The 27,492-nt window shown below is 36.2% G+C and overlaps 1 protein-coding gene across 2 annotated transcripts in view; it reads right to left on the bottom strand.

Moving 5' to 3' along the window:
• The window catches only part of MYO6 (myosin VI), a 104,686-nt gene that overhangs the window by 19,345 nt on the left and 57,849 nt on the right, over positions 1-27,492 (bottom strand). For both annotated transcript variants that reach the window (XM_083857020.1, XM_083857019.1), the window contains 16 exons: positions 26,405-26,549; positions 20,521-20,678; positions 19,885-19,976; positions 19,358-19,430; positions 18,365-18,492; positions 17,218-17,313; positions 14,981-15,154; positions 10,703-10,741; positions 8,953-9,046; positions 7,468-7,598; positions 7,273-7,350; positions 6,219-6,348; positions 4,737-4,827; positions 3,381-3,531; positions 1,860-2,068; positions 1,405-1,483 (listed from right to left, as the gene is read on the bottom strand). In XM_083857020.1, the coding sequence (XP_083713146.1) occupies positions 1,405-1,483; positions 1,860-2,068; positions 3,381-3,531; positions 4,737-4,827; positions 6,219-6,348; positions 7,273-7,350; positions 7,468-7,598; positions 8,953-9,046; positions 10,703-10,741; positions 14,981-15,154; positions 17,218-17,313; positions 18,365-18,492; positions 19,358-19,430; positions 19,885-19,976; positions 20,521-20,678; positions 26,405-26,549 (1,868 nt within the window). The remainder of the gene's footprint in view (positions 1-1,404; positions 1,484-1,859; positions 2,069-3,380; positions 3,532-4,736; positions 4,828-6,218; positions 6,349-7,272; positions 7,351-7,467; positions 7,599-8,952; positions 9,047-10,702; positions 10,742-14,980; positions 15,155-17,217; positions 17,314-18,364; positions 18,493-19,357; positions 19,431-19,884; positions 19,977-20,520; positions 20,679-26,404; positions 26,550-27,492) is intronic.

The following is a 27,492-nucleotide window of genomic DNA, read 5'->3' on the forward strand; positions in this document are numbered from 1 at the left end:
TTTTGTTCATTATTATAAAAATTTTTAGAATCATTAAAACTCAAATGAAACAGAAACTCCATAGCACTAACACAATACTTCTGTGATATTCTGCTCTTGGCATTACAGGACTTTGTAATAGGCACTAGTTTGGATATATGTCTGTAGTTCATTTTGAAAAGGAATTAAGACAGACACTGGAATTCTCTGTGGAACTGAGCTGACTTTAAGCAAACGGTAAAACTTCCAACGTAGTGCATGCAGGAGCAATTCAAATATACTGCCTCTGCAGAACCAAACAAGAACAGCAGTTTACCATCATTACTCCACAAAAGCCCTGCACACACAGTAAGTAAAACAGGACCATCCAATTTATACCTTCAAAAGGCACATACACAAAGTTTCAGCAGTGCCCAAAAATTAACAAAGGAAACAAAGCTGCTTCCCACTCATCATTGTGAAATTGCACCACTAAAACACTAAAAACTGTACAGTCACACCAGTGGCTTTACCCTATGAATCTCATTTTAGATTAACTGATAAAACCAACCACCAAGAGGAAAGATAATGAGGAATTAACTGTATGTGGAAGAATGACACACCCTACATGGCTATGTATCCGCTTGGATCCAAACAGTGTTCTAAAGTAAAAGTGTAAATTACATTCTGCATTGCAGGTATCCACAGCTCAGAAACCAACATGGATGAAAACAATCAGTACAGATGCTCTTTTTCTCATAAGACTGCTTGGGTGACCTGGGATAGCAATCTCAAGAAAAAAGGAAAAGAGGGATATAGGGGCTAAACACACCTCAGAATGAGAGCTCATTATGAAATCTGTAAGAATTGCCATGAATCAAGGGGAAGGGTGGAGGAGTGGGGTTTGAGCTGCATGTATTTAGTGTACGTGAATGTAGCCAAAGTAGCTACCAAGGGCAGTCCTGCATTCTCTCATTATATGCAAACTGAAAGTGTTTGCAGTTAAGCAAATAAATGACACAGTCCAAGCTGAGATGTGACTTTAGTATAAGAATGCCAAACTTGCCTGACACGGACCACCCATAAAACCTTCAAAGGCTAAACTAGGATTCTCAAATGTTGTCTATTTTTAAAATAACTTTTAAAACCCTTTAAAACCAGATGCACCTCTACTCAGCATACCTGAAGTTGCATGGGAACTAAAAATAGGTGATGTGTCTTGGGATGTCCTAAACCTGACATTTGCCTTATATTTCCTAGTAAAGCAATACTGGTGAATGACACTGAAACAGGCATTTATAGAAAGAAGCCATTAAACTCAGTGGTGAACGTAAGCTACAAAAAAGATTTATAAAAGTAAATGAATACGAGAAAACAAACACACAATCCCAACACCATCACAGTAACAAAAAATCCCCCAAAGCCACACACAGCTAACGCATTAACCTGAATACGCTTTTCTTCCTCTTCCCTCTTTTTTCTCTCTTCTTCTTCTTGTTTTCTCTTTGCCTCAATCTCAGATTTCCTATTACATAAAAGGAGTAGTAAATGAAAATGTGTTATGACAAAAGTGAACAAGAAATAGTAAGAAATACAAAGTCTCTTTCATAAAACTAAATGGTAATCCAGAAGACCGTACAGTCCTGATGACAGGATACTACATGAAATTTTTTAAGTCCACCTGTATTTCCAGCTGCATCATATAATTTCTTCCATATGCTCTTCTGACACTTGCCTTATAAATCACTGGGAAAGGAAATGTTTCAACACTGCACAGAACACCCAGAATACAGTCCAAGTAACTCTCTAAGTGAAAGTGTATCAAAAACAACTTCATTAAAAAGCCTTTCCTCTTTTCTTCTCATTCTATAACCAGCAACTTATTCAAAATCAAGACTTACTGGCGTCTTTCCGCTTCTTCCTTCCTTCGTTTTTGGTCTTCCTCTTCACGTCTCTTTCTTTCTTTTTCCATTTCCTCCTGGATGCGTCTTAGCCTTTCTGCTTCATCCTCTTGCTGCTTCTTCTTTTGCAATGCACTCAGAAGCTGCTCTGAGCTTTTAACTAAAGCATCATATTCTTTCTGTATCTGTTCTCGAGTCATTATAGTGGTCTGCAAAAATAATAAGAGGCTTGTCCTTTTTAATTTGTACTTCACTTTTGAAAGCATATACTAAAACATTAAGTGAAACGAGAACATTGAGCACTATACTGAAATCAAATATACACCTAGGGTTGGGGAAGCTTAAGTTCATTCTTCCCTTTTTTTCTAAAATCCTGAGGACCCATTCCTCTCCCCTCTGCTATAAAACCATACAAAGTAATCTCCATTTCATCACTGAAATTAAACATGCCTTCTTTTCAAAACATGCCTTCATATTTTAAATCTTGCAGTTTTAAGAAACAATAATTAATTCTCAACATACTAAGATGGAAATTAAGGCTTGCCCATGTATTTTGCATTGCGTTCTTGTCTTCTTTAGTGGGTATTTACAGCTCTGCTTTTATGTATAGCATAAACTAGTTTTTCTTAATATTTCTGCTAGCACTCAGAAAAAATATTGCACTGTGTTGTGACTAATTTTTCTAAAAAGCTATTAGTAACAAATGACAGGTTGAAAATGCTTCAAAAATAGCCTTTGTGACACAAGTTTTCAAACCTTATTGACAGGTACAATTTAATTTCATTTTGCAATTCACATCTTACTAATAAAACTGCAATATGGGGGGTTTGCTGACCTTTTCTGATAGTGTATCATGATGCTAATCAAATTATATCATTTTATTAGAAAAGAGAACTCTAAGTTGACAGGTTTAACTCTACCATCTTTTCAACAGTGATTTTAAATAGAGAAGTCTTAATATGGTACACTAAGAAAGCTATAATATAACATGAAACAAGAACTCAAGAAACCAATTTTTTTCATTTTGTCTTTGTGCTTCTGTGGTAAGAAAGAGAGGACTACAGACTTGAAGCATAATCAGCAACCTGAATTCTCTTTATTACCAAATCTGAAAAACCTCATAACTGGAAAAGGAATGTCTTTATTCTGTGATAATGCCTTGTTTCAGCCCTTATTAAGTTTAAATATTGGTAATATGCATTATTCCAATAATGAAAGCAACAAATTATTGACAACACTTGTCTCATAATATCAACATGCATTCTTTCTTTAAAACTTTCAGTGCCAATTTTGACACACAGATACCAAAGTCTAGACACATGGATCTATTTTCAGGATTCGACTTCAGTTATATTTACAAATAATTTTAAACAGGAATTGCTGAATGACTGAAGATTAGGACCATTATATTCAAGTATATTTTATATTAAAAAAAATAAGAAAAGTTTCTTCTTTCCTTTAGAAGAAGCTTTTTAAAGATTCCAGGACCAAGATACTATTTCTTTCATTATTATCACATACCTTAATTTTGGTCATTAAAGCATCAATAGAATCCTCCAGCTCCTTGACCTGCTTGCTTGTCTCTGCTTTCCCCTCCTTCAGGGCACTTACTACTTCATTAAATCTATCAAGTCTCTTCTTCAATGTACGTACTTTTATCAGGCCATCAATGCTGTGAAGGTAAGACAGCTTATTTGTATCTTGAGATGATTTTGGAAGGTGGTATTTTTAAAACTCCATTAGACACTCATGTATAAAAGGTAGATGTAGACAAGTTATGTCTTCTGACAAAACTCACTCCCTTTTTTGAAATTCAAACATTATCACATCAAGTAACTAAGTAATGGAGCCTTTTCCAAGCAGTAATTAAAATTACTTAGTAGACAGTGACTCAAAATGGAAAAATGTATTTTTATTTTGAGAATTAATTTGCGTTGGGTTTTTTGGTTTTTTCACAGTAATATATTATTTAGTATCCACTAGAGGATTTTAACTGGAAGGGATTAAAGTAGGGTAGTGCCATTTATTCAAAGAGCAATACCAGAATGAATCAGATAAAACTTAACTACACAGCAGGGAACACAGTCATTACACCCCAAAGGAGTGAAAAAACAAGGCTGGAGAAGAGTTCAGGAAAACTCAAGAGCTTTTTTAAGAACCACTATTGAAAGCCCCATGCAGAAGTTTCAACTCTGCAGACAATCTTCCTAAACAGAAATCACTGTACTGGAACTGGCAAAATCAACAGAAAAAAAGTAGAAACTAAATCAAATCATTAAAGATGAGCACCAACTAGCTCAAAAGTAAAAAAATGTCAGAAATGCCAAGATTCAAAATGAGAAATAATTCTCAAAGGATGTAAAAGAATTTATGAGAAGCCCACAACTAGAATAGAGTTGCATCTCTGTCAGAGAACAGAAAGGTGTCAGCAGAGCTTAATGATTGAAGTAGTTTTTCCATCAGTATTCCCTGCAATCAGCTAATGGAATTAATTTCAAGAGGAGACAAGACAGTTATTATTTCTAAGACAAAAATGAAAGAGAGCCTATAAGGGAAGGTGTGAATGGGTAAAGGACAAAAATTAATGAGCTTAAATTAAATTAGACAGACTTAATAAAAGTTTTCTAAAAACAAGGCTGTCACTGAAGGATTTTACTAACAAAGAGCTAAAGAAACATCTTTTAGGAAAGGTTCAGATTTAATCCATTCATCCTTGGGAATAAGTGAAGAAACAGAGCCTCTCAGTGTCCTTCAATCGTACTTAGCATTGTTTTATGATTTCAGATAGATTTAGTTAAGTAAAGTAAACCTCTTCTTACAGTCACAAGAAAATATTATTTAAACCATATTTTCTTCAACCAAGGAGTGTCTTCTTACCGTGGTTTGTGCTTTCTCTTGCAAAGCCACATACGAATAGTCTTTTGTATTTTAATGCAGGCACTGGCTCGATATTTTATCTTATTTTTTACTGTAAACACACAGAAGATAGAATCTTAATGTTCTATACAGTTTAACATTTCGATCTTCCTCACACATTTGATGTCTCAAAACTGTATGCAGATTGTGTGTGCTTGAGAGCTTGTTCTATATTGGAACCACAACATTTAAGAAACAGAATAGCAGAATTCACAATCTTGGGCCAGGCACAGAGGCTCCCACCCAAACCCAACAGGAACAATGAAATGTGTGCACACTCACACACCCCTCCAGATTCAGGTATCAGTAACTTCTGTTAAAAGTCACAAGCTCTAGCAAGCAGGAAACACTCTACTTCAAGTTTTAGTCCTGTGTTGAAGAGTAATTAAGTAGCCAGTATCTGCTAGAGATAATAAAGTGGCTGCAACTTCATTGAGCGTTTCTCTACACTACTGGAATGAAAAAAAAAAAAAAAAAAAAAAAAAAAGACCACCACAGAACAAAACCTCTAGCTTTTGTTCTAATATAGTCTTCACCTAAAGACTCTTAACTAAACGATTGAGACGAGGAGGCAAGTTAAAGAGCAAATCAAAGCATTGGCACATGCATGTGTGCCATGAGTATTTTAGAAGTGCAACAATAAATGAGTTTTTACAGATTTACTAGAGGAAACATAGATGCCTGGGGATCCAGACTGCCCTTAGAACATGGTTTGTGAACACAATGACATTTAACCACTGGACTTAGGTGGTCACAAAGATGCACTCTACTTCTTGTTTGCCTATTTTAGCTTTGTACTAGCAATAAAATTAGCTTCCAATTTCCCATAAAATACTACGAAGAAATAATAATCAATCTTATTTCCCTGTGTTTCTACTTTTTGCACATAGTGACATACTTTCTGTCCTGTCTTTCTGAAAAAAAAAATAGACTAAATGGTATAAATGTCTATGTCAAACCCAAGACTGTAGTGTTACAATCTCTGATGCTTGAAAACTGAGTCACAAGAATTCAGAAATTCTATTTGCTCCACTATAAACAGCAACAAATAGTAATGAATCAGTGACAGATGTGGAAGCCATGACTCTGCTGGCCCAAATGCACAGCTGCCTGTGCACTTTATGCTCTTCTTCCCCATTTTAATGCACAGTTATCACCCTCCATGTTATTAGAGATTGCTGACATCCTGCATCAGACCTTTCCCCATCTCCCAGACACCTTTACTGAAGCACACCGCAAGTGCCAATCTCTATTCTACACCACCTTATTCCTACTTTGCACAGTAAACTTCAAGAAAAATCTCGCCAACCTTGAAATCAATTACTCAGACTTCAGTATGTAGCCATCTGCTACACATGCCCTTGGCCACATTTCAAGGTGATAATAATTGCTTTGCTGTATTTTTAACAAACAATTTGATTTAATAAAAAAATAGACACATACATTTAATCACTGAGAGAGAACACCACTGAACTTTTTTCCAGCGACTGCAGATAAGCCAGCGATTCACTCGTTTAACCAGCTCTGCCAAGTGCTCCGGATCAGACTTCATTATCTGATCAAACTCTGCAAACTAAATGATAATTAAAACAAGTTTTACATAGTAGGAGGACAGAGAGTATTAGACATTATTATTTAAGACCATGCTGAGTTAAAATGTTAAAGTATTTTTAACGTGAACTGTATGTCATTATATCAGCTTTCAATTATAAGTCAGAAGATAAATTTTATTGCGCTTTATTGTTTAATGATAACAGAAATGACAACTTCAGATTTTTTTATATGTTTGTTTTATAGATTTTGGCATTTTGAATAATAGAACCATTTACTAATCACCTTAAAATATTTATTGCCAAAATTTTAAAAAATCAATTGTTTTTCTGCATCCTGGAAATGAACTCTGGCCTTCCACAACTTCAAGACATATCTAATTATACATATCTGTGGAAAAAAAAATAAAAGTTGAAAGAACTTCTCCTTTTTAATCTTTGTATAAGGTTCCCATTGAAGGCAACGTTTTCTGAAAATCCTGCACTTCTGCTTCTCAGTAATTCTATGACAGGAAGAACATTCTTCTGGGATTACAATAATTTTCCTTTCTCATCACAACAGCTCTCAATTTCATCTCTTTTCTCTGAACAGAAGCAGCAATGCTCAGAATCAAAGAAGGAGATTTCAGCTATAAACAGATTTTACTAGAAAATATTTCTTCTTGGCTCTGACTTCCTCTTTTTAATAGTAACCATAATTCTTGGAATACAAACATTGCATTAGAAATACTGTAGCATCAGCAACAAGACTATAAAACTAATTGTATCAGTACTAATTTTGTGGTTTATTCAAAGAAAATGAAATAAATTATATACAAAGATCCTGGGCAACCTTATTTAGGTTGGCCACGCTTTTATCAATGTGTTAAACAATGTCACCTTCAAAAGTCCTTCCAAACTGAAATTATTCTAAGATTCATAATCATGAACTCCAAGAAAAAGATTACCTTGCCAGGTCTAAAAAACACCTTGGTTAGCCCAAATTTGTAATCATTTTCATTCAGTCCCAAGGCTTTAAATAGGGCCTGAAACACAGAAAACAGACAGGATTATATTCCGCCTCCTTCAAAAAAACCACAAAAACCAACATCACAATACATTTTGTCTCCTGAATGATACGGAAGAATTATTTTCTTTCTTACTTTGCAAAAAAGCCTAGGGTCCAGTCGAGCCAATTTTTCAGGCAAGTATTTCTTGTACATATTGTACAGTTCATGAAATGAAGCTCGTGATGGGAAACCACCTTGCATCAAATCCAGAACTGACACCATCCCTAAATTCGTGGAGACACATACGCAAAAACTGGGATCAGTAACATGCAAATTAAGTAGTGAATTTTATAATAACCAGTAGGTTTATGACATAAGACTCAAAGACATTGTTCAGAGACTAAACCACAAAGTTCAGTTGGGATTTGATCAAGCCTGTAGCATTTTTTGATTATGTGATCAGTCACAAAAAGTTAATATTGAGCATGTGAGAAAAGCCCATAAAGTTTTCTCTCTTTTGAGACACAAGTAACACTCAATCATCCATAAGATTTTTTTCTTCTAATGTTTCTTCTAAAACCTTTTTGCTTTTTCATCAGATTTGACATTTTCATTTTTAAAGGGAAGAAAAAAACCTCCAAATCCATACCCCAAACCACCAAATAATATCCAACTCAGTCTTTATTTTAATCATGTGAATGGGTATTTGTGAGAAGGGCTGCAGATGCACCCTCAAATACATATGCAGTGCTGGAATATTTAGTGTACTTGAAATACAAGGTATCAGCTGCTAAAATGTAATTTTAGTGTCCTGAATAATGTTACCACATTTTGGCTGCTACTAGGACATCAGTTAAGTCCAGACATAATAAGATTCAAATTACTTCAGCAGCACAAGCCATACCAGTTTTTACCCATTACTTTATATAACCCTATCAACTAAGACTGCAGGTAAGTTTTCAAGTTAGACCTTAACTTGTGGTTACTGTTGTAAAATTTAATCTTTTGCATACTTGCTTTAAACAGAAATTTAATTTGTTTATACTGTCTTTGTTTTTCAAAAAGTTCAGTGGGGCATGAGCAAATTTAAAAAGCTGTAAATTTGGAAAGCATCTGGCATTTCAAGAATAACAAAGATGCAGCATTTCATCCTTGTTGGATGTTCAGCTCCAAATCAAGTTAATTGTGATATAAAGAAACTTCTGAGAAAGTAAGCCAGTATAATTAAACTTGATCATAGTATCTATAAAATCAACCACTGGTATGCTTCAATTACTATACCTCAGCTAACACTGCCTCTAAATGCACATAGGAGTTTCTAACACTGAACTGCCATAGAAATTTAAAATTCTATTGTTCCAGACTGAACTGGTGCCCTATTAATACTGTGGGCAACTGTTCTTTGCAAGAGAAGTCCTAATGGCAGTTCAGATGAATTATTTCTAAGGTTCTATTGACTAAAATGAATGCTAAGTTACTAAAAATCTAAATAGCTGTTTAAAAGGCACAAATAACCTATCTTGTAGAAAACAGTTCAAGCAAGGAAATACTGCTTTCACCCCACATATTTCAAACTTAGGGTAATATATAATCACCAAAGTAAAAATCAGAGGAAAAAATACCAGAGGGATACATCACCTGAACACTGAAGCTGAGAGAGGATCTGTCCTCCCTCAAAATGGTGACTTGTCATCTTTAGATTAGGTTTGATACAGCGAATAAAGCTTGACCCCTATGACCAAAGCAAGAAGTTAACAAAATCCACAGATTTTTCAAACTCCTAAAATAACAGTTAATGATTTAAGACTTATGGGGGGTTGCGGAGGGTGGGGGGAGATACAAAATAATAATATTCTAAAAGAGAAATGCTGACATTATCATAGAATCACAGAATGTTAAAGGGGTTGGAATGGGCCTTAAAGATAATCAAGTCCCAGCTCCATTCTTTTTCTCATGTATCAGTGTTGCACTGTAATCTTGGTCTTGATGCAACAGATCTCAATGCTCAAGCTATTAATTGGATCTCAATTCTGTTGAATTTTCACTCAACTATTCTCCTTAACATGTATACAATCTATGACTCTAGATCCTACCATGCTCATTATCTTCTACAGTCACAACACTAAAATGCCCAAGAGTTCACATCAGCAAATATGCTGACTCCTGACATCAGAATCACGCCAGATGAACCTAACCTTCCTTAACTTCTCCTTTTTACATTTTCCTTAGGCTCACAGCTTGTCTCCCTTCCCTCATGTTGTTCCAGTCTGCTCCTCTGTTATGACCATGTGTGCTACAGTTTTGACCACTGCTCTCTCTGATCATTTCACATTCATCAAGGATAACATTTTGTCAAGTACCATCCTGTTATTCAGATTTTACCTGTAACAGGTGACTGCTAATGACCACTTTGCATATACTAAACAAAACTGGGATTGAGAAAACATAGTATTAATCCCAAGTTGTAGCACATTCTCTCTTTCTCCATCTCTCAGCTGAGAATGAGACAACAGCTGCCAAGGGAGCTCTAGATTAACAATATCTCCTCAATCATGGATTTGCTAAACTCAAGAGTACAGCAAGCCTGGCCACACTTTTTTTTCCCTACACTGTATTTCAGTTCCAGAATGTTCTGGGTGAAATAGATGACCCCACCATCATGACTACAGTAAAATCTTATTTGCTGTCTATACTCCAGCACCTCACTTCTTTGTTTCCCTTAGTTTTCCACTCTTTTTCTTTTTTTGACAGAGCATAACCTAATATCTATAATTGGTTAGAACATGTGGTCAAGAGAAACAACACTGTGTTCCTATAACTCCAAGTTCTAAAAGAAAATGGCATGTTGTACTACATGGAGAATTTCACAAACTATCCAATTATTACATCAGTCAAATTAACAAATATTCATTAGGGGACTCAGGTTCTTTGACCACCTGTGCATTTACAGTCTGTCAAAAAAGCAAAATGAAAAAAAAAACTAACGACTTTATGGAATCTGAAAACAGTAATTAATAATAAATTACTTCTTAAATAACTTACTTCTAAGAAATATTTCTAAATTTTCTGCAAATTAGTCATCAATGATAACCAATGCAGAAGAAAGAAGTAAAAGTGACAAAAAAAGGAGACTGAGGCACAGCCACATTTCATATTGCTTATTCAAATTGTTTAACGTTCATTCTGCAACTTGTTTGAAGGTGGTGGGTTTTCCTTTAAGTAAATCAATAACCATCACGTGCACAGGAAGATGTTCCTGAAGTGCCATGTAGCTGCAAACTGCTAAGCAATTACTAATTACATTTATTGTAAACCATAAATAATATTGAGATAATCTATTTTGCCTTACATCAGAAAACTGTGAACCTAAATCTGTACATATACTTACAGTACTGTGAAGCTTCTCAAGAAGCAAATTTAACTGAGTCTGTAAAAGAAAACAGGTATTTCAAGAGCCTTACCATGGCAGTAGAAATATACACACCAAATAGAGGTACAGCATTACTGCATGCATGTTCATTGTTAGTGAGACAGAACTGATAAACCAAACATTCACAAATTTAAATAGACAAAATCATGCAAGTGTGCATGAATGGCCCTGAGGAAATTGCTTTTATTTAAGTGCACAACAATATTGCATGGACTAGCCACTTACTACAACACAGGTATCGGAAAAAAAAGCGTGTCCATTTGGGAAAATAAAAAATAATGACTATGTAAGAAAATTTTATTAAAAATGAGACCAATCAGCAATCATTTTTTTAAAAATACACTGAAAATTTGTGAAATCACAAATTTAATCTATAACAAGAATTATTTGTATGCTAATTATTTAACACAGAAAGTATAGAATATAGTCTCAGGCCTTTCTTCTGGGTTGTTGGGTTTTTTTTAAAGTTATGTCAACATTTACTTACAATAATCTATTTTTATTTCCAAACTTCCAACTTTTTAATTTTCTATTGATGACAAAAAACTAGTTTTAAAATAACATTTACTGAGCTTGCATTCAAATATACTGTGATGAGAAAACACTGCAATACTACCATTATTTGGAGTCAAGTCTTCAGGATAACCAGAGACTTAAGACTATCAGAGAAAACAATTTAGAATTGCTATTGAAAGTCCCTGAAGGTAGGGACTTAAAATATTCCAAAACCACGCCAGAAAAATAGCAATATTTTTACTTTAGAGGTGTGTCTGTTTTGCCACATAACTTACTGCTGGGCCATACTTTCTAGTTTATTAGTAAACTTTTAAGTATATAGACTGCAGCAATACAAAATTCAGTATGTCCTAACATATTCATTTTCAGCACTGGAAGCAAAATTCACAGGATCTGACTTTTGACTAATGTTTTTAGCCAGATCTTTCAATTACCTTGAATCCAAGAAACAAGATTTGTATGGGTAGTGTGCATCACCTACAGCTGCCAGTTGTCCTCAGGTAGATAAAATTGGTTTGGGATTTTTTTAACTTAACATGGATGTGGTTAGAAAGAGTGCCACAAGAAGCATGACAAACACTAATAACCTCCTGCTCAGTTCTCACTTACACATACTCTTTATATCTCAACTTGATCATAATAAATATGTTTTCTTAAGTTGGATACACTTAAGTTTGCAAGAGACAGACTAATTTCCATTAACAAAATACATTTCTGCTTGAGGAAAAATACCCCTTCCTTATACTCTGTGATTTTACAAGAAATAAGCCAGAGACATTCTCATGTGAATTTCTCCAACAAAATGTGTATATGAGTAAAGCATATTGCTAACACTACTGCTCTTTGAATTGTCACAATTTAATTCATCATTAGCATAAGGCAAAATCATCTCAAATAATCTTGAAGAGATCTGATGATAAATTCATCATTACTTTCTCAACTGATTTATGAGAATTAATTTTAATTAGTTATAAGGAAGGGATGTGTGAAGGATTTCATAAAGAGAGGTCCCTGCAACATCATCAAATAATTTATATAATTAGAAGAAGTTCCAATTTCAGTAGTTCAGAAGACTGACTTACAAATTAATGCACTAAGAATTCGTATTCTTAAAGAGAGAAAATATCTAGTAAGATGAAAGACCTTCTTTTGATGTCATCTGAAGTGAAATTTTCAAGGCTATTAGTGTTCATCAGCATCACATGCTGTGTCAGGGAAGGTAACACTAAATGAATTATTGAAAGTAACACATACATTCAAAATGCCATGAAACTTGAAAACATTGAAAGAATTATAGATTGATGGGCCAGATCCAAAGAGGGCATTAGTTGTGTTCTAGATGGAGAGGTGAATACCAAAGTTCAAAAGGAAATCCAAAAAAGTTCCCCACTCAATTTCTGCTTCTCTTCAAAAATGCATCCCTTTTAATTCACCTCTCCTTGGGCAGTGGTATAATGCACAAGTCCACATCATGTGAACATGGGGTGCTAAATCTGAGAGAAACTGAAAATCCAGATAGAAGGAAGAGGAAGCTGCCTCAAAAGATATCCCAGTTGATTTAATTTTAAAAATACAGCTCTAAAATATTGTGGATCCTAGCTTCATTTACAGCAGATTTATGGCTGTGGAGTTTGCTCAGGACATGGCTTATCTGTAAGCAACTTTTCAGACTATCTGATTGCGGTAGTGGGTTGATGAGTGCTAATGGTTATCCTTTGCTGATATGTTATGTATTAATGTTGCATAGTTCATGCCCTGTTACCCCTTATTCTCCCTATTCTTAGGACCATAAAGCAGTTACCTGTCAATCTTGTTGTTTACATGGCACCTGGCCCTGCCAGTCAATCAGGGACCTCTCCCAGTGTCTGGAAACTTCTGGGAAGAGTCTCGGGTGATTGCTTAGAGTCAGAGTTTCCCCCTCCTACAAGTTATATTATGCACCCTGAATCCCTGTCATTGGTCCCCATGCTCTACCGTCCCACGTGTTCCTTCCCCCCATTTAAAAACTGTAACATTCAGGTGTTCAAGGTCTCTCCATCTGTCTCCCTGTTACTCGGAGCCTCGGCCCTGAGGTGGAATAAACCTCAGTTGCTGTCTCAAAGGAGGGTCCCGTCTCTCAATTCATCTGTGCCTTAGTAGTGACTCTGCTTCACTGGCTCAAAGACCCCTGTGTTGCAGTGGTGCCATGGCTGGCCAAGCCAGCAACACCTGGGAGAAACCACTGTACCTGATGATCATGTATTTTATATTAAACCAATTGCTACACTTTAATTCAATAGCCACTATAGAATAGGAAGGATTTAAAAAATCATCAGAGCAAAACTCAAGAGAGCAGTCTGGCCAATTGCAGTTAAATACCAAAACCACTACCTTTCAAGTCAGGCTCTGTCTCCCACTCTTCCTAGCTCCACGAAAACTTTATTTCTGGCTACCTAACCAAACAACTGAAGAAAGGTGTAATGAGAACATCCTTTGTCAGACTGACCAATAACTTGGTGCTCACTACAGGAAATGAAATAGCCATAGAACACTGAATACAGTAGAGACCTGAAGCAGAATACTATCGCTGTAAAAAGCAAGCGTGCTGCTAACGTATCCTTCCTGTTCTTCAGCCTCTGAAACTTTAGAGAACAGTTCCAGATGCTAGCCACAAGAAATGATTATGCAAGAAGGAATTTATCTTGCAGTTCTGATCCAGTACTTAACCTTGATATGGAGCAGAAATGCAGAAACACTTGTCTGCTACTGGCAGTGTGTCTCACTCTACATGCAGGTTTTCTGGATTTTCTATGACACTTGTGTTCCCCAGGGACTGTGTAAGGAGTCTAGCTAGGAACATGAGGTGGGTTTTTGATGGCCCTAGGTAAGGTAGCATACCAAAACTATTCCAGCACTTGACTTGAAGGCATACAAATCCTTCAATGGATCTGGCCCAGACGTGTTGAAAAGAGCTCTTGCTGAATTTGCTGCAGATCTATCAACTGTAAATCTGTGAGATTGAAAAATTTACCTGCAGCCCACGATGTGCCTGCTTTTCCTCTCTTAATTCCCCTATTGTTCACTTTCTAGCCATCCTGAGCTGGAATATCCAGCTAAAATAAAACTGCTGAATGAGAAAAGGATGCAGAAAACATTTGGAGAAGACAAGGTTTGAAGGTCAGCTTTATAACATCAGAAGAAAGGAGAAAATGAGGAGAAGCATCAGATTCAGGTATTGAGAAAGGAAACATTCAGCACAATAAATATCTTCCTGTGTAAGCCATGACTATATATTTCAGAAAAGGAAAAACAGTGGTTAGGTTAGGTATTGAATTTTGAGAGTTTGGCAAACTGTAGGGAATCAATACATCTTCTAGAAGGTATAATTACAGGATAGAAGAATACATTTTGTCACATCTAGAACCTTATAAAGTCCACAGAATCCAAATTTAAAACCTTTTGAATAAGGACTTCCATGTGGCTTTAAAAGATTCTGATCTGAAAATCACTGTATAATCTCTGTAAGGACTATTATGGAAGATACTTTTGACAGAGATGCATTGCATGTAGGTTAAATACACCAGTTTCTTATAATTCAACAGAAGAAAAACAATTATTTAACCAAATTTTCTTCTGAATCTCAAGTTACTGCTAGTTCTCCCAACCTTAGGCTCTACATAATTCAAGTAACATAAAACTGGCATACATTACAAGACAGGACTCTTTACTATATGATTTTACCTTGAATTTGTTACCAACACTGATGAAACTGAGCTTTCCAGCTTTTTGTTTGGGATCCTTGTTGTTGTTAGTATTGGCTTCAAACAACTGTCGAACAAACTTGTCCTTGGATTCACATATGAGAGATTGAAGGGACATGTGCAAAGCATCATTGTTTTTTTCCACAAATTGCATCTGAAAAGACAACCCAAAAGATAAAAGCCCATCTGTTTTACTGTCCAAGTTACTTTGGTCTAATTAGAAAACTAAAGGAAACATAGTTACATACTTAATTTAAAAAATCAGCTAGAATACATGGGGTAAATATTCATATATTATTTCAAACAACTTTTCAGCTGGATACACCAAACCCTAATGACAGAGAGAAAAGACATTCTTAAATTTGAAGGATGTTGCTGGAATTATGAAACCCAAAGAAAGGTTTTATGCCTTTAAAGAGATCACTTGGTTTTTTGTCAATGACTATCCTCCCCTTTCCAGCACTCAGCACTCATGATCACCTGGGAGTTCTGGGAAGCTTCATTCTCCACTGCTTGTAATATCACTTAAGATTTATTGTGAAATGGGAATTAACGCACACACTTAAATTAGTACATCTACACAGTTTGGAAAATGACATTAAAACAGGGTATTTTGGTAGTACTATGACTATTTATGAACATTTGATTTAATAAAACCTATTGTTCCTTCCTCTAAACTTTATATATATGGTTTATTTGAATTGGATCACTAACTCTGAGTAGAACAATACATTACATTGAAACTCAGAGATCAATACATTAGTATCCAATTTCACATTAACAAAATCCTCAATAGCTTTTGGTGAAACTTAACAGAGACTTTGATATTAATAAACAGAAGAGGCCAAGACTACTTTTAATAAAATGCCAATTTGCCAGATAGCCCATAAAAGGGTGGCAAGAATCAAAGGACAGACATAGGCCTCCAAAGTTTCAGCTCCAAAGTTTGGGCCATGAAGACACAAGACAGGAATATGAATGCAGGCAAATAAGCGTCCTCACCACAAACTGCTGTGAGAACTGCTAAAAGTACAGTGAGGAAAAAAAAAAAAAAAAAAAAAAAAAAAAAAAAAAAAAAAAAGAAATAACAGAAATACTACAAGGCAGCTACTGTCCAAAAGTTTTAAGACCCAAGCTAAGAAAGTACCTCTGAGGGAGAGGATAAAGTCAAGTATATGAACAGTTTCTGGACCTCACATCTGATTAGCTCTGACAACAGAGTTTATGTGATCAAATGTGTCTCCTCTGTTCCTGAAGACACTCTAAGGCATTAGTGTATCATGGTGAGGTACATGGTTAAAAACACAGCACCTAGTACAAATAAAAATTGGCTCCAATTTTATAGGAATTCCAATCTCATTTATTATTTTGATATCTAGTCTAAGCAACATCAGAAAAATAATATAGGTAACACAGAGATTTCAACTTTCTTGTTTTTAAAATGACTGACAGAATGTATCGCTTGCAAAACAGAACAGCAATCATTATTATTCTGGGAGTACTTTGAAGTACATAAAGACAAATCCTTCAAGCACATTTTTTTTCAACTGACAAAAAACTCTTTGCAAGTAGCATCCTTCATACATGCTGGAGTTATACAGAACAACAAAGCATTATAGATCTCCACTTTATCTTAATTTTTTTTTTTTTTGAAAATTGATGGTCTAGATACTGGCTTCAGATCTTAAAATGTTTTTGTACAATAAGTAATAGTCAAAAAAGCACAAGAACCTGGAATGTATTTTGAGGGTAGCAATTTTAGGTATTCTATATTTTTACACTAATGAGTCCATTGCCAGTAGAAATGGAAAACATAAAGTATGATGGGGACTGTGTACAAGGACAATCATGCTTCCAAAAAGGTACTCTTCACCAAAAATACTCTTATATCACATAGTTTATTCTACTCCTCAGGACGTAAACACCTTTTGATGCAAGATTTGCAGTAGATTTTGTATCAATATATTTAATATTGATGCCATTACCTATAGATTTGAAACAAACTTCTACACAAAACATATGTCATTAAAATGGGCTGTAACCTGAAACTGTCAATTCTGTCAAATACTCAAAAAGTTAAGTTTCAAAATTAAGACATATCAACATTTGAACTTCGCTTCTGATCACAGGAAATTTTGTCATTTAAGCTATATGCACTGAAAAAACAGAAATGTTCTGCAAATCACAATAAACATAGTGTTCCATAGGTAAAATTACCGTCTCGTAGCACACTGCTCCTGCAAAGTGTCGGATAATAAAGCCTTCGTCATCTCTGATATTTCTGTGAACGGCCAGTTTGGACTTTCTAGGAATCTGGAATTAAGAAGTTGAATTACAAAGAAGTATTGCAATGGAGACTGAGAAAAAGTTTATTCTTAGAACACCACCATGATCTTCCAGGAACACTAGGTGTTAAAAATCACATTTCCTCTAAGTACAGTTGTGCTGATCATTACTATTCTTGTCCAAACCAAGACATTCTAAAACCCTAATTTCAAACTCTTCCACACTCTTAAATATATTGCATTCAAAATACAAGTCACCAGGATTGCTAATACCAGCCAGTTGATTTTGGTTTTGTCTTCAATCAACACTTTCTGTATCCGTCATTGCACCGCTGATGAATAGCCCTGTTATATGAACAGGATTAGACAGAAGTTTAAGATACGGCTTTAGATGGTATATCTTAACTGGTAAGCACCCAGCTGATCATACACATGCCACCAGAATGTTTCATTGCACAGCAATTCAGGTAAGCAGAATTAAGTGGAAACTTAACACTAAGTAAATGGATGGCAATTTTGGTAAATGGATGATAAAGGGTGGTTTCCTTTGCTTGCATTTTTTCTGCATTTTTTTAATTTCAACACAATTCATAGATATAAACTGCAACAATTTGCCTTAATCTTTCACACAGTGCTGTATATTAAAAAATAAAAAACAAAAACATTTTCCTAGTATGATTCCCATTTTCATCTCTGAAGTGCTAGCTAGACTAAACATGAGTCAAAAGTTCTCCAAAGAAAGCAATTTTTGAAAATAACAACAAAATAACTCATCTGATATGAATCCTTAAATGAAAATGTGGTTTTACTTCCTTTTCATGCTTTACATGTTAACAAAATTCAAATGTAAGTGAAGAATATAGCCTTAGTTTCAGCAGGATATTAGAATTGCTTGAAGCCTTCAGTGAACTTTTCATCAAATCTAATAACCAAATTTGTCCTTAACAAAGAGGTACATATTTTGCAGACTGGGTGGTATGAGATTTCTCAGGAAATATTTTCATTAAATTGAAGTGGTACTATCAACTGTTCCAAGAGCTGTTTCATTAAAACAAGACAGACAATAAAAATAAACCTACCGAGAGCCTGAAATGATCCTTGTGTTTTTGATGCACAACTGAAGTAAAATGCTGGTCACTTGGTTGAGGAAGACGATTTTCTTCATCTAAAATATCCAGTACACCTACTAATTTTGCTTCAATCAAATCTATTAAAAAAAAACATGTATTTATAAAAATTGAATATTGAATCAACTCATACCACCACTGAACATTACACATCTAAATTCTGCTGTCTGTTTCTCTATAAAAGTACTTATGGAAAGCCATTAAACAAAATACAAGAAGTTATGGCAGATGAATTCTACATATCTTAAATGGTATGTGTAGGATATTCATCAAATCTAGAAGTTCTAACTCTTATGGAACATAGGAAAAAAAGATCAGGAACCAATTGTTTGATTTTAACTTTTGATCTCAAGCTGAAATTAGTCATCCAAAAGGTGCCCAAGTCTTCTTACAGTATGATCGTTGGTCTTTATGCCATGATTGCTTCAATTGCTGGGGGAGATTTTTAAGCTTTTCATCCACATTTCACCAAATGTCAAGACTAAAAGGTTAATATTTCCATTTGACAACATGATCCACTGAGAAGCAGAAATTGGTTTTAGGAAAGGCAGACCAGACTTGAGCATACAGTGCTAGTTTCACAACTTTTAACAACTGTATTGCCTTGACCTCTCACATACATATACCAAAGCCCTTGAAAGCTGACACAGAAATTCATGCTCTTGAAACTATTAGACACAAACTCACAGTTTTGCAAGTTTTTTCCATTCTCTATGAAACTGTTCTTCTAAGAGGAATTTTTACTACAAACTTTTTCCTGTGGAAAGGATAAAACTGCTAATGCTTGTACTGCCGCAATGTCTATGAACTCTTAAGATTGTGAATTGAATGAGACTATATATAAAACCATATAATTACTAGTGCCATGCATATTTTGCCTCTTCTGCTTGAAGCTTTTATCCCCATGACAGTAACAAAGAGCTTAACAATTGAAGAAGTACATACCTATACAGTCCTGATTATCTACATAACGAACTTCATTAACCCCCAGGCCTTCTTTCTGGTAAAGTTCTTGTTCCTAAAGTTACCAAAAAAAGTAATTGAAAAGAGACTTTTAATTTTAATTTTTTTTTTTAACTGATCAAGAAAAAGAATTATTTTTTCTAATAAACATGAAGTAATTTAAAAAAATATAGCATAAATTAATACACATTAGAGAACTTCCTTACACAGCTTAATATACTCCAACTTCAACACCTTAATGATAAGGCTGTTCAATTAAATATTTCCTTTAGCTACTAGCGATTATCTCTGGATATCTCATTGCTGGTTTTCAAAAATCCACATTCTTTTCTTACACAACCAGATGTCACATAATACAGAAACAGTATGTCAACTAATTTTCTTTATTCCAACATAATGTGTAATCTTATGAAAAGCAGTACTACTTTAAGTATCTCTCCAGAAAAAAAAATCCTCAAATATAACAGTAAAAAACTAAATCCTCAAATATAACATTAAATATATCATACCTCTTTCAGAATTCTTTCATTAAAAAATTGCTGCAATTTTTCATTACAGTAGTTTATACAGAATTGCTCAAAACTGTTGTGTTCAAAGTACTCTGAAAGACAGAAGTTAAACTTTTATGACAAAACAGTGCTCCAAGAGTTTATATTAAATAGTAAATAAGAGAAGCTTCACAGTGCTAATATTTAAAGATATGTTCAGATTCATAGCCATTTCTTTTAGCAAAATGAAATCTTTCACAGATTTCCAAGTTGTACACAAGACATCTAAAAATACTGCAGCAGATGATATTTCTAAGACAAATGACAGACAGCTGGCAGCAAACCAAAGCAAGATGCTACCATACAGTGAAATTGAACCAATGCATCCTCATGCATCTATGATACAACAGGCTGGCACAGGATAGAAAAGCTCTAAAGACCTGAAAACCAAAGGCTGCTCCCCTGGACAACCTTGCCAAGACTAGAGCACATCAGAAAACATGCCCTGCTTTGAATTTCAGTGAACCAAGGATGGCAAAATGTTTACAAGAATTATCAACACCAAAAAGAAAACTCTACCACTCCTCATTACAGAATTTGTTATTGAATCTTTTGTGGGGAAAAGTGACAACTAGAAATTATTTTAAGTATACTTACCAAAACCAGCTATATCTAGAACTCCAATGAAGAAAGAAGAAGTTTCAAATGGAAAACACTGGTTTACTCTTTTCACTACATGATCAAACAGATGACTATACACGGTTTTAGCCAAGGCATCACGAGCATTGTTTGCTTGTTCCACTTTCAAGGGTACCCTAAAAAATCAAGATACAGATCGTATTTTTCAGAAAACTTACTGTGAAATGTCGAGATTAGACTCTAAACTTAAAAACAGCCTTTCCAATACTGTAAATTAGGACCTAAACACCCCCCCATCTCTAGGCCAAGGTAGGAAACAATCTTACCAAGTTAGAATATCTTACCTGTAAAAAAGAATAATGTTTTGCTACCATCAGTAGAAATAAGATTCAGATGTTTTTATAATTGTTTACTAGGTAATTAGAAACTCTATTGACAATTTCCAGAGAAAGATACTTAAAATATACACATCACCATCTACAGAAAAAAATTCAACTATTTTAACTTTATAACTTATTTATCATTGGTTTTGTTAGAATTAAGAGCATAGTTTAGTTTTTGCTCTGACATATTTCTGCTCCTCACCCCATCACACCAGTGAGGAGGCTGAGGGTGAACAAGAAACTGAGAGGGGACACAGCTGGGACAGCTAACCCCAAATGACAAAGGGACATTCCCTATCATATAGCAACATGCTCCGCAATAAAAGCTGAAGCAAAAAGAAGGAAAGGGGAATGATGTTATGAGTTTAAATATTTATAAATTTTGTCTTCCCAAGTAACTGCTACACTTGATGAAGCCCTGCTATCCTGGGGAGCTGAAGACTGAACTTCCAGCGGGAAGTGGAGAATGAATTCCTGGTTTTGCTTTGCTTGCATGTACAGCTTTTGCTTTACCTGTTAAACTGTCTTTATCTCAACCCATGTGTTTTCTTTTTACCCTTCCCCATCCCACTGGCAAGGAGTAAGTGAGTGGCTATGAGGGGCTGAATTGCCAGCTGGAGTTAAACCATAACAACAGCTTACCCATATTGCATGATTTCCTTCAGTTCCCAGAATTCGTAAGCACTATACTAACTAATAATTACTAATTTTTTATTTCTTCAAGGATAATACTTTTGATGCATAATCATGAGAGTGATGGAGATCACTTTCTACTGTGACTGGTAAGGCACAGAACCAGAGTCTCCACGCGCAAAGGACACTTGAAGCTACATTACATTTGATAGTAATTAGGTTTAGCACACAATCTTGTCTTCCACTAAGTATCTATCTTATCTTAAGGTAATGAGTACTGACAGAAATCTCAGCTTATAAATAGAAGGAAGGTACCTTTGCATTCTGTTCTGATACGTTTAAGAGATCAGAATACTAATTCCTGCCAGCTGCAGACCTATTACATAATACAATACATTAAAATCATTTATGTTTTTCAGTTAGTTTTTTAAATATGACAAATAGTTGTACTGCTAGAGCAAGTATTTACAAAATGGTCCTAGTTTTCAAAATAGAAAATTCTGCCACTGTTAGGTACATACAAGGTAATTCTAGAGACTGCACAAACCCTCTTTGTTAAATTTCATAGTATGCTTGAAACACACATGGAAAGAAAATGTAACCCTGTAATGCATTTTGCACAACTGAAGGTTCAGAACCAAGAAATAATGCTGAAAATGCCCTGAGACAGTAGATACACAAGAACCCCATCACAGAACTGACATTCAGAGCAAGTAGCTTTCCCTCAGCCCTTCTTTTCTTTGGTCTGCACAAAGACAAATGAATCTCTCTCTTGTTCCTTGCCTGAACAGGAAAAGATACATTCTCCTTCCTCCATTTCACCTTCTTTCCCCGTCCTCCATTTATCAGCTACTTGAATGGAATAGAGAAAAAAATTGCCAAATTTTAAGCACTTTGGTAAGGCTGCAAGAAAAACCCTTGTTGGTCTTCATGCCCATTTCTTCAGCAAGGCTTCCACTGACCTAGAGTTTGAGAGCTAGGGGAAAGCATGGATGGGGTAGATTTAGCCTGTGGACAACTCCATGAAGTCCTAGTTATATTCCAGAATAAATTAGCTTTAATTAAAAACATGTATAATTTGCCCATGATTGATAACAACTGAGGGAGAGAGAAGGTGAAGCAATATTCATCAATTACTATCATCCAATATGGTTACTAGTTCATAAATAATGTAGCCTGGATAAAATAACTCTACCTAGTTAAATACTCCACATAATTAAATAATATAAGCAGCACATATGTAATTTGAGAAAAGCTAAAGTTCAAAACAATGTAGAAAAGTATTTTTTGAAAAAATTTTTCCAATGGATGCTTTAGTAGCATCACTAGAAAAAAATGCATTTTGGTAGAAAACATACTGCAAAAGTAGCTGGAGGACTGGAATGATGCAAGCTAATTTTTTTCACCCTGTAAAATAATTAATTTCTGATGATGAAGTCTGCTGTGAAAGTCTTCTTGAAAAGGAAGAAACTGAGCAAGAGAGAAGCACAGTAGCACATTTACAGTCTAAAAGCAGCACCGGATTTTGAATCCTAACACATTATTTCTCTCTGTAAACACACTTCACACGGATGGCAAAAACATCATCCAACAAGGTAATTATTATGGGATTTTGGGAGACAAGGACAGATAGATGTAGTGCAGCTGTCAAGTCCCTCAGGCAGTTCTCTGCACATGAGTATTTAATAAAATTCAGAGAGGTTGCATTTAGCATCACCCTCCTACTGTTCCTTGTTGACTCCACTGTGCCCAGCAGAACAAAGCCTTTGTTATACTCTGAGCACAGTGATTTCAGCCGAGCTATTTATTCACTGTGACCTATTAGGACTCACATGATCTACTTGCACACAAAAGGTCCCTAAGAAAGAGAGAGAAATTACCAGCTCTTTGGGTTGCTGGAACAAAAAGAAAAAAACAATGTACTTGTCAAAACTCTAATACTGATAGCAGTCAAGCAGTTTCTACACCACGCTATCATAGAAAAAATGGTGTCTATTTAACAATATCTAAAACAGTCCAATCCACTTTCCTTTTACATGCAGTAAGCCATGTGAGAAGATGATATTGGTGCATTTATTAGAGTATGTTTGCTTTTAGATGCACAAGTTTAGAACATACTAGTGAAAGAGTTTTAATGCATTAATCATTGAGATGTTGTAAGGAGTATGCTGAACTCATTTCTGACACTCCCCAAAATAAAACACAGGAAAAATAAGATCTGCTGGCAAAAAAACAGAGCTCCTTGTGTTTGCAGACTTTTGAAACCACACAGTGCTAATAACGCTCCAGGCTCATTGAGGGACCAGGATAAATATGCTGATCAGAAAATCTTGATAGTTTTAACCCAAAGTAAACTCAAACCTGTAACAAAAATGAAGAAACCTTCCTTGACACTGTCACTTGAGGAGCAATGACATGGTGTGCCCCATAATGGTGGTAGCTTGATATGTCCCACCAAACATCCTCAAAAGGAAAATATACAGACAAGCCTTAGGTGTGTGTTACATGTACAGCAGCCAAAAGGAATCTGTTCTCAAGAGGCTGAATCAGGAGTTCACTGCCAGCACTTCCAGTGGGGTGCCATCTGAATCTGACATGGATACAATTTGTTCAAAGCCCTTCTGCTTCTATTTAACACTTTCACGTAAAAGGAATGTGAAATTAAGGCCATTCTCGAAAAATGGGCTCTAATAATACTGAATTAAGAAAGCAGAGAAACTTGGTAACAAGATTAGCATACAAAATTATTTTTAAAAATTCATAATGTAAAAATTCACAAGATATACTTCAGTAAAGGGAAGTGGGTGGTGGTAAGCTGAGGAGAATTAAAAAGCATAAATACAAGATGGAGAATAACCAGGTATACAGTAAGTCAACAGAGAAAGATCAGAAATTATTTTGTATCCCAACCTGAATTAAGTAAAAAATGTTACTGACTTTCAAAACCTGCAATGCTTTGTTTGCATATTGCCATGCATTACTATGAATGCCATCTATACTGTATAATATGCAATTTTCTACTCTAATGTTATCCACAATACTGATAAAGCTTCTCCTGGACAAATACATCAAAGATTTTGCTGTCAATTTAGACATGGTCTAGAAAAGAGCAAATAGTAAAAACTTGGGCAATATTTTCCACTGGAGACACTTTTTCCTGCAAGACCATCATCTTCCTACACATTAAGTTTTTAACAAAGGGAAAAAATTACTTGTAATACTCCATATCATCTGACAAGGCAGCAAGATGACAACTACTCAAAGTCCCCAGTTTCTAGTAACTGGTGGGGGAGAGAGAGGAGGAATTTACACTGGGCAGGAAGAGAAGAATCTACTCTCCAGAAATGGACTATTGAATACACAATTCAGAGGTCTAGATCTTGAGCTTTTAACTGAATGCAGAGTAACATCACCCTCCCCCACTCCCCTCAACATTACTTACCATTTATCACTGCATTAAAAGTTTTTCCATAATAATAATTTTCATAATAAATTTCCAAAGACAAAATGTGCAATGAACTTAAATAAACCCCATTAATACAGATAATTATGAGTTTCATATGCTAAACTTCTGGTGTAATGTGAATAAACTATTTCCAATTCACTAAAACAATCTGATTGTTTCCATAAGTCAATAAAAAGCACACATGTATTCTTCCAAGGAGTGAAAGTTCATTAGCTTCCTAATTAAAAGACTGATACATTTAGCTGAACACTGAGAATTACTTTTAATGTGCTCAGAATTGCTTAGTCCAAGTTCAGTTTTTGATGTGATGTTTCCTGGAACTCTAGAAAATACTCAACAGAGAAAACTAAATGTTAAAACACACAGTTCAGCTGCAGGCATCTTAGCCAGCATCCCTGACAGATGCGTGCTAGGATCAATCTCAGCATGAGAGAATTTGTCATGGAAACTAGAGGTTTTGCATAAATAAAAGGTAACAGTATTGTTATTTTCATAAAACTCAGTTTTTCAAGAGTAATAAATTTCATGGTTTTGAAATGTTATCACCAGTACCATATTTATACGTGTTCTTTGCCCTTATTCCTTCTCCATGTGCATACAGAAAGAAATCATTATCTTGCTTCTGTGCCTAGGAAGCTGATAATAGCTAGAGGGAGGGGGGGGGGGGGAACAAAACCAAAAAGAAACACCACCAAAATAACACACTTTTTATCTGTGTTTTTGTAAAACATTATTAACGGTCAAGATTAAATGTGTGTTTACCAAAAACAGCAAAAAGCAGCACGTTTCTGGATTACCATTTGCAGAGGCGTTTTTAAAGTTGAAACTTGATTTCAGAAGAATTAAATATGAGAAACACAAGGACAGTGATCACTCAGACATTAAGGAGGGTGGATATACTGCCCCCTAATTAAAGCACCCCAGCTCTATGACAGGGCAGCACTCACAGGGGCCCCGTGCGGCCCTCCTGGCAAAGACTGAAGTGTCTTCTGAAAGGCTTTAGGCGCTGCATTAACATTCCTTGACAGAGTGTATCTGATAAATCTTTTAGCGTATCAAATTTGCTGTGCAGGCTGTAGATTTAGCTGGCTGGTTGCTATACTTTATTTGGCCACACAGTGTACTCATTGACACACGGGAGATTTTATACAAGGCAGGCGTTACTTATTCAAGGCGCCAGCACCGCCCGCCTGCCAGCCTCCAGCGCTCTGCCTGCTGCACCACCGCGGGGCGACACGCGCTTGGGAAAACATTAAAGGAAGCGCTTCAGAGCGTTCCGCTTCGACCGAGGGCACCTCAGCTCACGCCTGAAGCTGGTTCAGCGGGAACCGGTGCCGATCGCGCCTGTGTGTGAGAAAGGGGCGGCCCCCGGTGCAGACCCTGCCCTCCGGCCCGGCCCCCGGCGGCACTCAGCACTCACTTGATGACGGTGCCCTTGGCGCCCCCTGCCGTGGTGAGCATGACGCGCGAGGTGAGGCTCCCGCGCAGGTCGTCCTCGTCCAGCCCCAGCAGCGCGGCGCAGCGCTCCAGCGCCCCCTGGCTCCGCGCGCGCGGCGTGCAGCCCCCTGCGGACACAGCGGCGTGAGGGGCGGCCTCGGCCTCGGGAGCTGCCTCAGGGCACTGCGGCTCCCGGAGCCCAGGGAACCCCCCAACACACACACACACACACACACAAAGATAACACCCCGCCCAGAAACTAGGCATGGAATTCTGTATTTCTAGAACGCTGTCCAGGCTGTTTGTAGGGAAGAGCTATCCCAAAATGCAGAAGTGCTAAGCCCTACAAACTCCAGGCTCTCTTGCCATGCAGAAGTGCCTGCCAGGGCAGACTCCTGGCGCTTGACTTTTCAGATAAGGCTCTGTAGGTGTCCCGGGCAAACAGCTGAAGGTGCACTCCCTGCAGCTCTGCACCTGCCTTGGCGCCAGGGCTCGGCCAGCAGGGATCTCCAGCTGAGCACTGCCCACTTTAGTTAAACCCAGCACTTATTTACATGTATTGCCTGTTGCTTGCAGTACAGCAGCAACAGAACTTTAAGAGGGTCTCTGGAGCAGTTCAAATGCACACCCTGTGTGAAGACACATAAGGTGAGGGAAGAACAAAACATGTATTTGGAATTTAGAAGTTCAATACATTCATTACAGTTTAGAAGTTCCATAATTTATTCCAGAAAAAAATGGGTCCGAGTTTCAATACTTAGAGGACATAAGTTCTCTATGTAATTGACTAGTAATTGACTCTAGTAATTGACTTTGCTTACCATCTGTGGTTCCCATTCTTCTTGTTCATTTCCTCCTCAAACTTACATTTGTGCCTTTTACTGCCATTTTCGCAGTTTCACCTTGTCCATGCCTAAGTCACAACTCACAAAAGGCCCAAAGAGGGAAGCTCTCTGGGAAGCTGACTGTTTTGAGCTACACAAACCCACTACCCATCTCTAAATCTGCATCTTCCCAGATTCGTTCCCATTAATCATATTCATTTCAGTCATCTTCATGAAGATGGCAATG

This window comes from Zosterops lateralis, assembly GCF_965231275.1.
Source record: "Zosterops lateralis genome assembly, chromosome: 3".
Classification (NCBI taxonomy): domain Eukaryota; kingdom Metazoa; phylum Chordata; class Aves; order Passeriformes; family Zosteropidae; genus Zosterops; species Zosterops lateralis.